Source organism: Ipomoea triloba, chromosome 9 (assembly GCF_003576645.1).
Source record: "Ipomoea triloba cultivar NCNSP0323 chromosome 9, ASM357664v1".
Taxonomy (NCBI): Eukaryota; Viridiplantae; Streptophyta; class Magnoliopsida; order Solanales; family Convolvulaceae; genus Ipomoea; species Ipomoea triloba.
The window spans coordinates 12,839,398-12,851,830 of NC_044924.1; the positions used below are offsets into that span (position 1 = coordinate 12,839,398).

General features: G+C 34.4%; 1 protein-coding gene across 3 annotated transcripts; it reads right to left on the bottom strand.

Moving 5' to 3' along the window:
- Window positions 1-462: 462 nt before the first annotated feature.
- On the bottom strand, window positions 463-5,575 carry LOC116030425 (E3 ubiquitin-protein ligase BIG BROTHER-like). Of its 3 annotated transcripts, none has more exons than XM_031272674.1 (9): window positions 5,416-5,575; window positions 4,659-4,839; window positions 4,103-4,349; window positions 3,791-3,834; window positions 2,431-2,475; window positions 1,744-1,871; window positions 1,449-1,557; window positions 1,264-1,372; window positions 463-747 (listed from the first exon to the last, which is right to left on the bottom strand). In XM_031272674.1, exons 2-8 carry the CDS (start codon window positions 4,797-4,799, stop codon window positions 1,322-1,324), a joined length of 765 nt encoding a protein of 254 aa, XP_031128534.1. In that variant the 5' UTR covers window positions 4,800-4,839; window positions 5,416-5,575; the 3' UTR covers window positions 463-747; window positions 1,264-1,321. The 3 variants fall into 3 exon arrangements, with proteins under 3 accessions (XP_031128534.1, XP_031128535.1, XP_031128536.1); XM_031272675.1 differs by having other exon boundaries at window positions 4,659-4,845; XM_031272676.1 differs by lacking the exon at window positions 2,431-2,475.
- Window positions 5,576-12,433: the final 6,858 nt, after the last annotated feature.

Sequence of the window (12,433 nt, forward strand, 5' to 3'; positions counted from 1 at the left end):
AATTGGAATTCAGCAGTAAAAAGGAAAAAAAAAAAATTGACACATTTGTTCTTTATTATTATTATTCTTCTTCTTTTTCTTCTTGCTATTCCAAGAGCATTTTAGTTTTTATATCACATCTTTTCTTTCTATTCTCAATAATTCTACTCTTCTCTACCAAACAATATAATTTAAATTTTTACTTTATTCTCATCTTATTCCTTTTTCACATAATTATAATCCATTTATTTCCTAATTCCTTTCCTCTCAACCAAACGCTCTCTCGTCATTGCTCTAATTAGTCTGATCTCATCTTACCGGTCATCCGTACTTGGTCTACTACAATCTGCCAAATGTTGTCTATTTTACTACTACGTATAAAATGACTTAATGCAATGGCAGATTGAGATTTGATGAAGCAAATTGTTGTACCAAACAATATAGTCAGCAGTGATGTGAAATGAGTATTGGACTATTGGGAGATAAGAAAGGACTCTTTGAATGATGAAACTGCAGCAGATTGTATCCCTTAACATTTTCTTTCCTACATTATATATATATATATATAATATAATATAATATTACATTCAAAGAGAAATAACTACTTCTACAAACTAGCCTAGCTCTATTGAGCAGTAAGGGAAAAGAAAAAAAGGATTTCAATTCAAAGGAAGAAGAAGAGGTCAAAACTATTCCAGCAATGTACTCATGCTCTGCTTTCACTGTTTTATAGTTCAAATGCCTCCTTTCATCAACAGTTGGGCATGTCTGCACAATCAAACAACGATTAACTCTCTGTTGACCATATAATATAAAAACATAAATGTGCAATCTAACTATCAGCTTAGACTTTTATGGCTTGTTTGGTGCAATGTAATTGCAATTCTTTCGTAATGTTATTCTTTGGCTGGAAGGAATTGCAATTCCCTCCTTTTGTGGAACTGGAATTCATACACCCCTCATGGGAATTCCAATTCGGCAGCAGGTGGGAAAGAACAAGAAAATGACTAAATTGCCCTTTAGTATTATTATTACATAAGGGCATTTTAGTCGTTTTTATCACTTCTTCCCTTCCCATTCCCAATAATTCTATTACTCTCTATCAAACAATATAATTTCAATTTCTATTTTATTCCACCTTATTTTTTCCTACCAAATTACAATTAATTTTCCCGTTAATTCTTCTTTCCAACCAAACGCCTTGTTGGTTGAGATGGAGCACATGCTTCATTATTCTGAGTTTCTAATGAATCAAGCTCAGCCTTAGACGAAGTAATTGCTTACCTTTGCTAATGCTAGCCTGCTCGGGACTTCCATGACTATACTTCCGCTCTTCTCTAGTCTAATGGCTAGGTTCATCGATGGATACCTCCGCGTTGCAAATGGGGCATGTCTGAGAGGCCAAAGGATAGCTGTCAGGCAGGTATCGAAGGCATAGTCGCCTCGGCTCATACAAAGTATTTCCTTACCTTGTTAATGCCCAGCCACTTGGAGACACAGTCGGAGTGGTAGACATGTTTGCAGGGCAAGTTCATTTGGCGGTCTCCACGTTTATACTTCATTTGACAGATCACGCATCTGGTTTCCATGCAAGAGGAAGTCAGATATAATGGACCACTAACGGAGCAACGACACAAATTTAACAGAAACACGATATTTGTTCAACTACTAGTAATCCTGTTTTCGAAACTCAGAACGGTTCGATTGTCCCGAAGAAAATAAACAATGTGTCCGGAAACAGCGCTCTTTGTAATGAAACGGTACCTCTCTCCGTATCTTTTCTTGGAGAAGATCCAGCTGAACTTGTATTTAGAGGTTGGAAGGAGATCGATGAGTTCTTTAGAAAGACCTCGACTTTGAGTTCCAACTGCCTCGCCTAAATCTAGCAACTCCTGCAAAAGTAACGATTTCAAGTTTAAGAGACCGGAAGAAACTCACAACTCACAAAATTTAGTAATTTCAAATTTGTAGAAAGAATTAAGCACAGATCCTCCACCAACATTACCAACGATACCCCACCATAAAAAATAAAAAATAAAAAGCGTTTTAATCAGCTTTTTCCAATCAAGTCCATTCAAACAGTACACAACAATCTAATCCAATTATTGAACTGAGGAGACTGAGTGTGCAATAATACGAAACAAAATAATAGAAAAAAAGGCCCATCATTGTGACAGATTGTTTTCTGGCCAAAAGGCATTATAATGACAATAATCAAGTAGTGTAAACCACGCTAGTGAAACCACACAAAGTAGGGTGATCTTTCGAGTCACCGGTTTCTACGAGGATTTTTAAAAAATTAAGCTTACTGGTTACTACAAGTAGTGTAAACCACATATAAATTTGGGATGCGAAGATCCAAGAAAAACCAACTACAGATGTGGACTGTTGTGATCCTATTTAACCTAAGTATCAATGCATAGTTAGATCAATTTAGTATCGGTAACGAACCTCATAGGTCATGTTGTCGGGATCGATATCATCTTCTAAAATGACCTGCAGTGTTACAGACAGAAAAGAATGATATTATGCATGCCAAATAGCCGAAAATAAATGTAGCCTCTAGCTTTTATTGAATGAGATTGAATTAAAGCTCGAGAGTGAATAATATAACAAGATTTCAAAAGGCCATTTTGAAAATACATATGGAATGGCACATAACCAATCCATTTCACCAGTCAAAACGAGTCAAGGCATACAACTCTGGCCTCTAATTCCCATATTTGATATTCCTATAGTCTTATTTCCAATCGGAAGGGCTAATCAGCATATATTTTCTTAGAATTATATTAGAACCCGTCAGCCTTCTTTGTTCCTTCCTGAGGTTCATTCCATATCTGCATGTCAAGTCCCAGTATTCAATGTCCAAATGAACTCGGGAATATAAATTTAAAATATCACCTAGATATTCCAAACATACAGAATAATGCACGAGAGGCCATGCATACAAGAAGCTATTCCCTTAGCAGCATTTCCTAATAATTTTACAACAAAAGACTTTAACCTAGAAAATTTTATGTAGACTGTCCCACCCTTTGTAGATGTTTTATCAAGAACAGGTGTAATGAACATATCTCAGTCAAACCTCATATTTGATGTTGTGTGTCTTTTAATCCACCTATTTCTAACTGCCTAATTGGAATAATAGCCTCAAACCTAATCCACCACAACTGCCGAAGACCATTACTCCCAGGAACTAAGAACTTAACAGCCATCTCGTACAGTCTTGTTTCTATTTTAGTTTCCAAATTCTTCAAAACATAATCAAAAGAACGGGATTGGTAATGTTTCAAATTTTTATTCGCTAAAAATGTTTCAAAGCACCGGTCTCTTTTAAAAAGATTTGCTTCTTATTCTTGTTTTAGTTTCGAATTATTCATAATGCCAACCCACCCCCATGTACCCTTCTCTTTGACCCCACCTAACTTCTTTTAATCAATACATCTCATTTTGATCCTCTGCTAAACCATCCATAATTTACCTAAGGTACCCACTTTTTTATCTTACACCAAAGTACATCGCATCACTTTAACCAACCTTCATTTAACAACATCAACAAAAAAACATGGAACAAAACATATTTATGTTTTTTAGTTTCTTTATGAACAAGACAGCAAACATGTTTTTGTTTACAAAACCAAAAACATAAACAAAACAACCGATACGTTTAATATGGCATCTGCTTCATAATACTTTCCAGTTCGAAACTATTTATTTCTCTAGTAAAGAATTACGAAAAATAATAATGAGTATGCATCAGAACTTAAAAGCTCACAGATTTCAGATAAAACATAATTTTTGGGCACCATACCTGATCGTTAGCACCATCTTGCTGTTCTGGGACTTCTGGATTACCTATTGAGATGAAAACAAAAAGAAGACAAAAATCATCAAAATCTGCCTAAAAGAATTATTCAAGAGTAAGAGCAGTCAGTAGCAAATATTGCAAGCGCCAATAAAGGATCAAAAGCATATGATTGGCATAAAGAAGAGCAGTCCAAGGCTCTAAGCTGCTGAAAGAAAAAATTAAAACCTATCACTGGATAAAGCAACATCATTTGATCGAAACCTTGTTTATGCTTTTGATAATAGCATCATTTTTCTGATAAAAAATGAAACTCACTATCTTCAGGGCTAGCATCTACACTTGGGGCTGTATTCTCCTCCGACGTTGACTCTACAGTCTCTACTGTCTCTACTGCTACGGGTTCTTCGACGTTCATCATGACCGGGTAGTTCCAAGGCTGCTGCTCAGTGAGATCCATCGTTGATAAATGGCTACTACACTCGTAAGGAGTGTAATAAGAATTTTCCATGCCAGAAAATCCAAATTTGTACCAATTCATATTCATGGACCAGTATGTAGTTTCCTGTTTACAAGATAGGGTAAGGACTTCACATCAATATTCCGAAAGGAGGCAACTTCAATCATAGACATGGCCTACCACATGCATCAACTTGTTTGCGTTACTCGCTATAACAGCTGATCGATAAGCTAATCATTTGCATATCTATCGCTAACATACGACATTTTCCTCAAAACACATTTTTGTTTTTCCTCATATTTCAAACAAACATAACAATCAATCCACTTTGAACTCTAAAGTCTAAACAACTATCATATATCATTACCATCCATCTTCACTAGAAGATCAAGTCACAAGAGTTGAAGGATTAACCTCATTATGGAATTGGTCGGGATTAGGGTACTGCGAAGGGGCCTGGGAGCCATCGAAATAGTATGCAGAATTCCCTGCAACACAATAAGGGAAGCCTGTATTTACGTAATGCATCTCCATATGTTGTTGATCGCCGTTCATCTCATAAAAGCCTCTTCTGTTTCCCTTTTTCTTATTTTCCCTGAAGCCAAAGCAAAAGAAGCACAAAATTAATCACATTTCAGTATTGGGTTTTAAAGAATATCAAAGAAAAATGCCCAGAAGTCCAGTATAAATTCTCAGAGAACAGTCAAGATTCAATCCAAGACCCTGTTTTGAATTTATTCTGTACACGAAATTCAGCTACAAGAATACAGAAAGCCATTAAATTTAACAAAATTTCAGCAATCACTTACTATTGAACCCTCAAAATCCCAAGCCCAAAACGCCATACACAGCAAGAACGTAACAATTTCAAAGAAAAACACGGCAATTGCTTGAAAAAAAAAAAATTAATAAAAACGATAAAAGCAAGCTTCAAGCTTTTCGAGTTTAAGGTTGGCAACGAACATGAAATTCCCAAATTTTCTTGGTTTCACTGAACCCGCATGAGAAATGAAAGAAAAACACAAAAGCAGAGAAATGTGAGTGACAGACAAATTACCCACACCCCAAACACGAAATAGATACCCAAGTACAAGCTCACACACTGTAAAATATGTCGAATGGGGAAGGGGGAAAAAGAGAGAGAGAGAGAGAGAGTGAGGGTAAAGCTTACCAAGCAGAAGAAGCAGAGGGAGAAGCGGCCAAATTAGAGAGGAAAAGTGAGGTTTTATTGGATCTCTTCTTTTTTTATTTTGAAGAAGAAGATATAGGAGTGTGTGTGTGAACAGACAATTCTTCTTGTCTCTCTCTGTGTCCCTCTCGCTATGCTTCAGGCGCTTATACCGGACTTGAGAGACACGCCATCTTGCCTCGAGGATTTCTATATTTAATCCTTCTCAAAATCAAATTTTTTTTTTTACCCAACTAAAAAGAACATAGTATAGTATTAAATAAACACCGCTAGGGACATCCACTGTTACTCACCTAAAGTTGTTCACTTGTTTGGTTGGAGATTGGATTTGAGAGGGTTCAGTCCATGCTTCGCTAATTCCTATGAAGAAATCATAAAATTAGTTTCATATTTGGTAGCAGAGCAAATTTATAGTGACAGACAAAAACTCTTTTCACTGTTCCATTCAGGTTAGACAGACTTAATTACAATTTTAGTCCCTCAATTATTTTTCAATTGTCAATATAGTCCTCAGTTTTTAATTTCAACTAATTTAATTTTCAAGTTGTTTAAAATTTTGTCAACTAAATTCTTTCAGGGACCAAAATGTTGATTTTCACATGTTTAAAATTTTGTCAATTTTGGCCCCTAAAAATATTTAATTGGTAAAAATTTTAAACAATTCAATAATCAAATTGATTGAAATTGAAAACTAGATACTATATTGATGGTTGGGAAGATTGAAAGACCTTTCTCTTTCGCACCTACTGGTTATTGAATTGAATCTTAATTTCATATTGTAGAAAAATTAACTGAAAATTTGTACATATATCTTAGTAAAAATGTTTGTTATTACAAACAAAATTAATAGTATAGTTTTAGCAAATAATACAAATAAATTTATTTTACATTTTTCTTTATTTATAAAAATATCACAATCACTTTTCATCTATAATAGTTAACATTTTTATAATTCGACATAATATAATTTTTATAAATTAATAAAATGAAAATATATTAGAATGTACATAAGAAGATTATTTTCAAAAAATAATTGCGTATATTAAATTACGTGAATTATTATCAATGTGCTCAACTGCTAACAACACACGAAAGAAAACAAGTAATTCTCGTCATACAAACGAACTTTAACTTTATTTAGACATTTCAAATTTAGTTAAGTTAGGTCACCCTAGCGTCATACAAACGTATTAGCGCTTTTTGTAACGTTAGTCAAACTTGTTCAAGTCTATCTACCATCATTACGACATCCTTGCATTATTGAATAAAATCTTGATCACGCTCTATAATAAATTAATTAAAAAATTTTATTGATATCAAATAGTGAAAATATTGGTTATTATAAATAAAAATAATATCTTCATTTTTGTAAACAAGAAAAATAAATTATATACTATTTTCTTTATTTATAAAAAAATATCGCCATCTCTTTTCATCTATAATAGTTGACAATTTTATAATTCGACACAATTAGAATTTTTATAAACTAATAAAATGAAATTATATTACAATGTACATAAGATGATTATATATATATATATATATATATATATATATATATATATATGATCGCGTTCTGGTACGTACTGGCCGCCCAGGAGAGAACTGCGGACGAATCATAGCGCGCTACGTGTCCGAAACATAACGTTATAACTAGGTGCACGTAATGTTATAACTAGGTGCATATAGGTGCACCCAGATGCATAAATGTTAACAAGGTAAATTACTTGCACCTGTAAGCGAAAATAGGTGCACACGTGCAAGTAAGATGTATTACAAGTGCAAGTAAATTGTACAATGAGCATCAATATTAAGTGCACCTAATGTTATAATTAGGTGCGCACCTAATGTTATAACTAGGTGCACATAGATTGCACCCAGGTGCATGAATGTTAACAAAGTAAATTACTTGCACAAGTGCAAGTAAAATGTATTGCAAATGCAAGTAAAATGTATTACAGATGCAAGTGAATTGTACACTGGGCATCAATACTAAGTGCACCTAATGTTATAACTACCTAGTTATAACTAGGTGCACCTAGGTTGCACCAGGTGCATGAATATTAACAAGGTAAATTACTTGCATTTGTAAATGAAAATATTTGCGAAAATAGATGCATGAATATTAACAAGTTAAATTACTTGCACTTGTAAGTGAAAATATGTGCGAAAATAAGTGCACTTGTAAGTGAAACTAGGTGCACTTATAAGTGAAACTAGGTGCACTTGTAAGTGAAACTAGGTGCACTTAACACTACAAGAAAAATCGCGATTTACGACGGAAAAATTCCATCGCGAAACAGCCAAATTCCGTCGCGAAACAGGTTTTGCGACGGAATTCGTTCCGTCGTCTATCAGCTCGTCGTATCTCTGTTTGCGACGGAATCGCGACGGAAAAATTCCGTCTCGAAATATGGCGACGGAATAATTCCGTCGCAATTCCGTCGCGATTTGGCATCAAAATATTTAAAAAAAATTAGGGAATCCGCGTCTGTTCTTTGTACGACAGACGCGAATACCCTTTTAAAATTAAAAAAAATTAAAAAGCAAAATAAAACAACAATATTGCACATTGTAGCTCTCAATACAATGAAATTAAAACAATATTCCAAATATTACAGTATTCAATTAATGAAACTACAATGATAAATATGTTACACAATACACATTAAGTATTGAGCCTCTATCTTAATCATAAGAGAAACAAACTTTATCCAAGACCTTATATTTTGTGGTGGACCAGAAGAATCAGAATCTGTGGAGGACAAAAACAATTTATGACAAACCATTTAAGAATTACAATAATCATACTATTATTTAGGAAAGGAAGACATGGATAGTACATAGCTCTTACCTAAATTGTATTGAATGAAATCAATGGCCACAATTTATGTATGATCCCCTTCTGCATCAGAAACTGCATAGATAATGTGATAAAAACCAAAGCTGCAAGGTCCCTATTATCATCCATTTATAATATGATGAATTGCAGAATTGATGAATTCAAAAAAAAAATAAAGATTAGGCAAAGTAATATAAAGCATGCATATTTCATTTTTCCCCACCTTTAAAATTTTAAAACAAATAATATTTGCTCTGAGGCTCACATAAAAATTCAAACTAAACCAAATATCAACTTGACATTCTAGCCACATAAAAAGAACCACTCAGAATCAGGTAAAACAGAAAATCAATAACTGGGCAACTTGCAGAATCCACATTACAGAAGATTGAACATTGGAGTTAATAATAAATGCATTCTTCCACAAAATATATAATAATACAAATTTACATTATTTACTTAAGTACGTAGCTATCTGTTCAGTAATATATTGTTAGACTCTATACAACTAAATAAACTCCTTATAAAAAGAGACACTCCAGCAGCCTCAACCAGCTCATTGATTTCAATTTGCAAAGGAAATAAGAATCTAGTGACTTGGATGTCAACATGATAGGCTTATCAATAAACATATTATGTATGTATTGAAATCTAAAATTTCAAATAATAGTAAAAATTGAAATTGAAATTTCAAAAGTTTATCCTTCTCAAAAGCCTATTCCTTACTCATTATTACCCTGAGTTATCTTATCATATTAACAATTCTGTCCAAGTTTTATCCAAAATTTAGAGCATTTTAAGTTTGGACAAACCTGATAAAGATGTGAATTAACCTCACCACTAAGCTCAAATTGACCTCCAGGCTCCAGTGATATGCTTTGTTTTCCTGCCACACACAAGGAAAATCAAGGTCCATTGAGAATCATTAATTCTATGAGAAAAGAGAACACACCTACCTAGCAGCCACTTCATGATAAGGAAAGGAAAGGAATATGATGGATTGCATTAAGTATTGTCCAAGTACAGGAAATCAAGTTTTACATCATTCAGAGCATTGATTAGCATTTCCCTTCCAACAAGTCACCAATCATTTAGCATATCAATATCAGTTACAAGTGAACTTCATGCCCAATTATTTTAAAGTTTGACAAGAGATTGCTTATTATTTTGCACGTATGATCAAAGAAATACAAGCAACATTAAAAAGAAATCAAAACCAATTAAATGAAAAAAAGGGTTAATTCTCATTCAAAGGTCAGTGCCATTTCTTTAAACACCAAAGCATGCCTCTCTATTTGCTAATGAGTACTATTTTTTAACAACAAAAAAGGGTCCATAAATCCCAAGATGACTAGTACTCCCAAATTGAAAGATATGCAAAGCTCATAAATCAGAAGTCAGCTGAAATATAAGCAAGAAGCAAGGAAATACTAGGAAAGGTGTACACGTACTGGACCAATATACAGCTGTTTTTTTAATCCACAGGTAATGACTCTTCATATTTGTTGCTAAGATCTGAAAGCATACTAAGCAAGAAAAAAGGCACTGCAATGTGTTGCTGCTTATTATCATTAGGATTTATAATAATCATATGATGAATTGCATAATTGATTAGGCAAAGTAATAGTTTAAAAAAAATAAAGATTAGGCAAAGTAATATAAAGCATGCATATTTCATTTTTCCCAACCTTTAAAATTTAAGAACAAATAATATTTGGTCTTGTGGAGAGAGAATGACCAACTGCAAATTAAAACAAGAAAGATGAAGCAGGATGTTTGTATTTGTCAACAAGGTAAAAGAAAATATATAATCGGTGTGACTTGTGAAATTAGCAACCAATAGAAAAAAAAAAACAAACTGAATACTTCCATATCAATAATCAATTTAGGTAATTTAGACAATAAATCAACATTAGGCAATTTAGGCTACTAGAATACTGGAATCTAACTTAACAATGAATACAACATACACAAGCCAACGTTGAGTATATATAATGAATATTCAAAGATTATACAGAAACTGATAAAAATTGGGGAAATATACATCACATATTCAAATATATGAACATACAGAGTATACATCACACCTCGCAGACTGCAGAGCATGAGGGAGCCAACTGGCATAAAAAAATTGTATACACATCCAAAGGCGTACCTTGAAGCTCCCTATCAATTTTCGCATTCATGGTGGGAAGAATCCCAGAGATCTGAAATCTAATTGCGGCAGAGGCAATGGCAGTGAATACTTGTCAAAATATACAAGCCAACAAATGGGAGTAACTTAACAAATAGCATCCCAACGCTTTCTCATATATAATGAAATTAAAGAACAATTGATAAAAGACATATTAGTCTTATGTTCCAAAGATCATATAGTGACTTACCTATTTTGCTGGCGACCTTTAGGGAAGATGAAAGGGCGACCTTGTCGAAGAGTGGTGACGACCGGCAACTTTGAGGAAGAATGAGCGGCGACTTTAGAAGAATGACGGCGAGTTGGAATGGCGACGGCAAGCGGCGCTGGTGAGCTAGAATGGCGACGACGAGCTGGAATGGCGAGCGGTTAAGCGGCGACTGCGACTGGAGCGGCGAGAGGCAGAGGCTTGGTCCGCTTAGAGTCCGGGACCGCGAGGCGAGCGGCGAGAGGCAGAGGCAAGAGAGGAAAAGGAATAGAGATGGAAGAGGAACGGAAACTAGGGTTTTATGAGGAAAAACAAAAGAACAACAATGTTCAAGGAGCGGAGGAAAATAAAATTAAAAAAATTGCGACGGAATCAATTCTCTCGTTATTTTTGTTGTCATTTCGCGACGGAATTACATTTCGTCGCCTTTTCCGTCGCTAAATAAACGACGTAACTTACATCTGTCGCAAATTCCGTCGTGAATATTTTACCGCCAAGATTTCGCGGGTTTAATTTTCCCTTTGCGCTAAAAATTACGACGGAATTAATTTTCGTCGCGAATTCCGTCGTTAATTTGCAACGGAAACTATTCTGTCGCAATATCCGTCGCGATATTGCAACGGAATAATTTCCGTCGCGATTTTCCGTCGCGATTCGCGATTTTTCTTGTAGTGTAAAATTTAGTTTTTTTTATTGATTTTTAAAATTTACAGTTTAGATTTAAAACTTAGTTTTTTTTTATTTGATTTAAAATTTAGTTTTTTATTGATTTTTAAAATTTATAGTTAAATTTATACAGGTTTACATATTTAGTTGTTACAGATTGCATATTTAAGTGTTCAAGTTTGCAATGTAAAGTTCACAATAATCACAAAAATTTCATAGCAATTTTTTAAATCTAATTTGATCCAGTATTATTTTTACAAATGTAAAATTGATATTGGTTCTTAGATTATATATATATATATTGTGTGTATGTGTCTGTGTTTAGTTTCAAATGTAAACCAATGGATCGTGAACTGTGTACCATTATGCACCGTTGATCTTGCTAGATCTTGTGGTTTATAATAATTTTGACCTGGTAAAATATACATCACTGCACCAATGCACCACATCACTGCACCACTGCACAATTGCACCAGATGCATCATTCCTAAAATCTTGAACATCCGATTGCACATGTCAACGGTGCATGGGGGTTCATAGGTTCATATGATAGCATTGATTCACACCTGAATAGACTTCTATATATATATATATATATATATATACATTAACAAAACATGGTTGTAGATGGCATTGCCAAGATGGCCAGACACAGTGTGAGCTCATGTAAAGATATTAGAAACTCACCGCAAAGAATCTTGAACCTAATTGAGGACAATAAATTAGGCCGAACATGGCAGGCGTAGAGGTAGTGAGAGGAACTTGTAGATGTGTTCATGGGGTTTCATCCCCTCCTTTCTGATAAAATAAAAAAATAATAATAATACAGACGAAATAGGTGAGTGCTTGACCAAGTTACCATTTCTAATAACAGCATGAATGCATGATAGGTGAATTCTGGTGTGTCCGTGGTGGGGGTGGGGGTGGGGTGATTGAAACTTGAAAGGGGTGCCTAATGAAGAGAGGGAAGGGGCGCACGTGAAAAAGAAAAGCCATATTCACAGCCGGTACAAAACAGTGGAGGGAGATAGGAGAGAGACTGAGAGCTCAGCCTCGCATATCCAGACGCAACATCTTTGCGGTACACCTG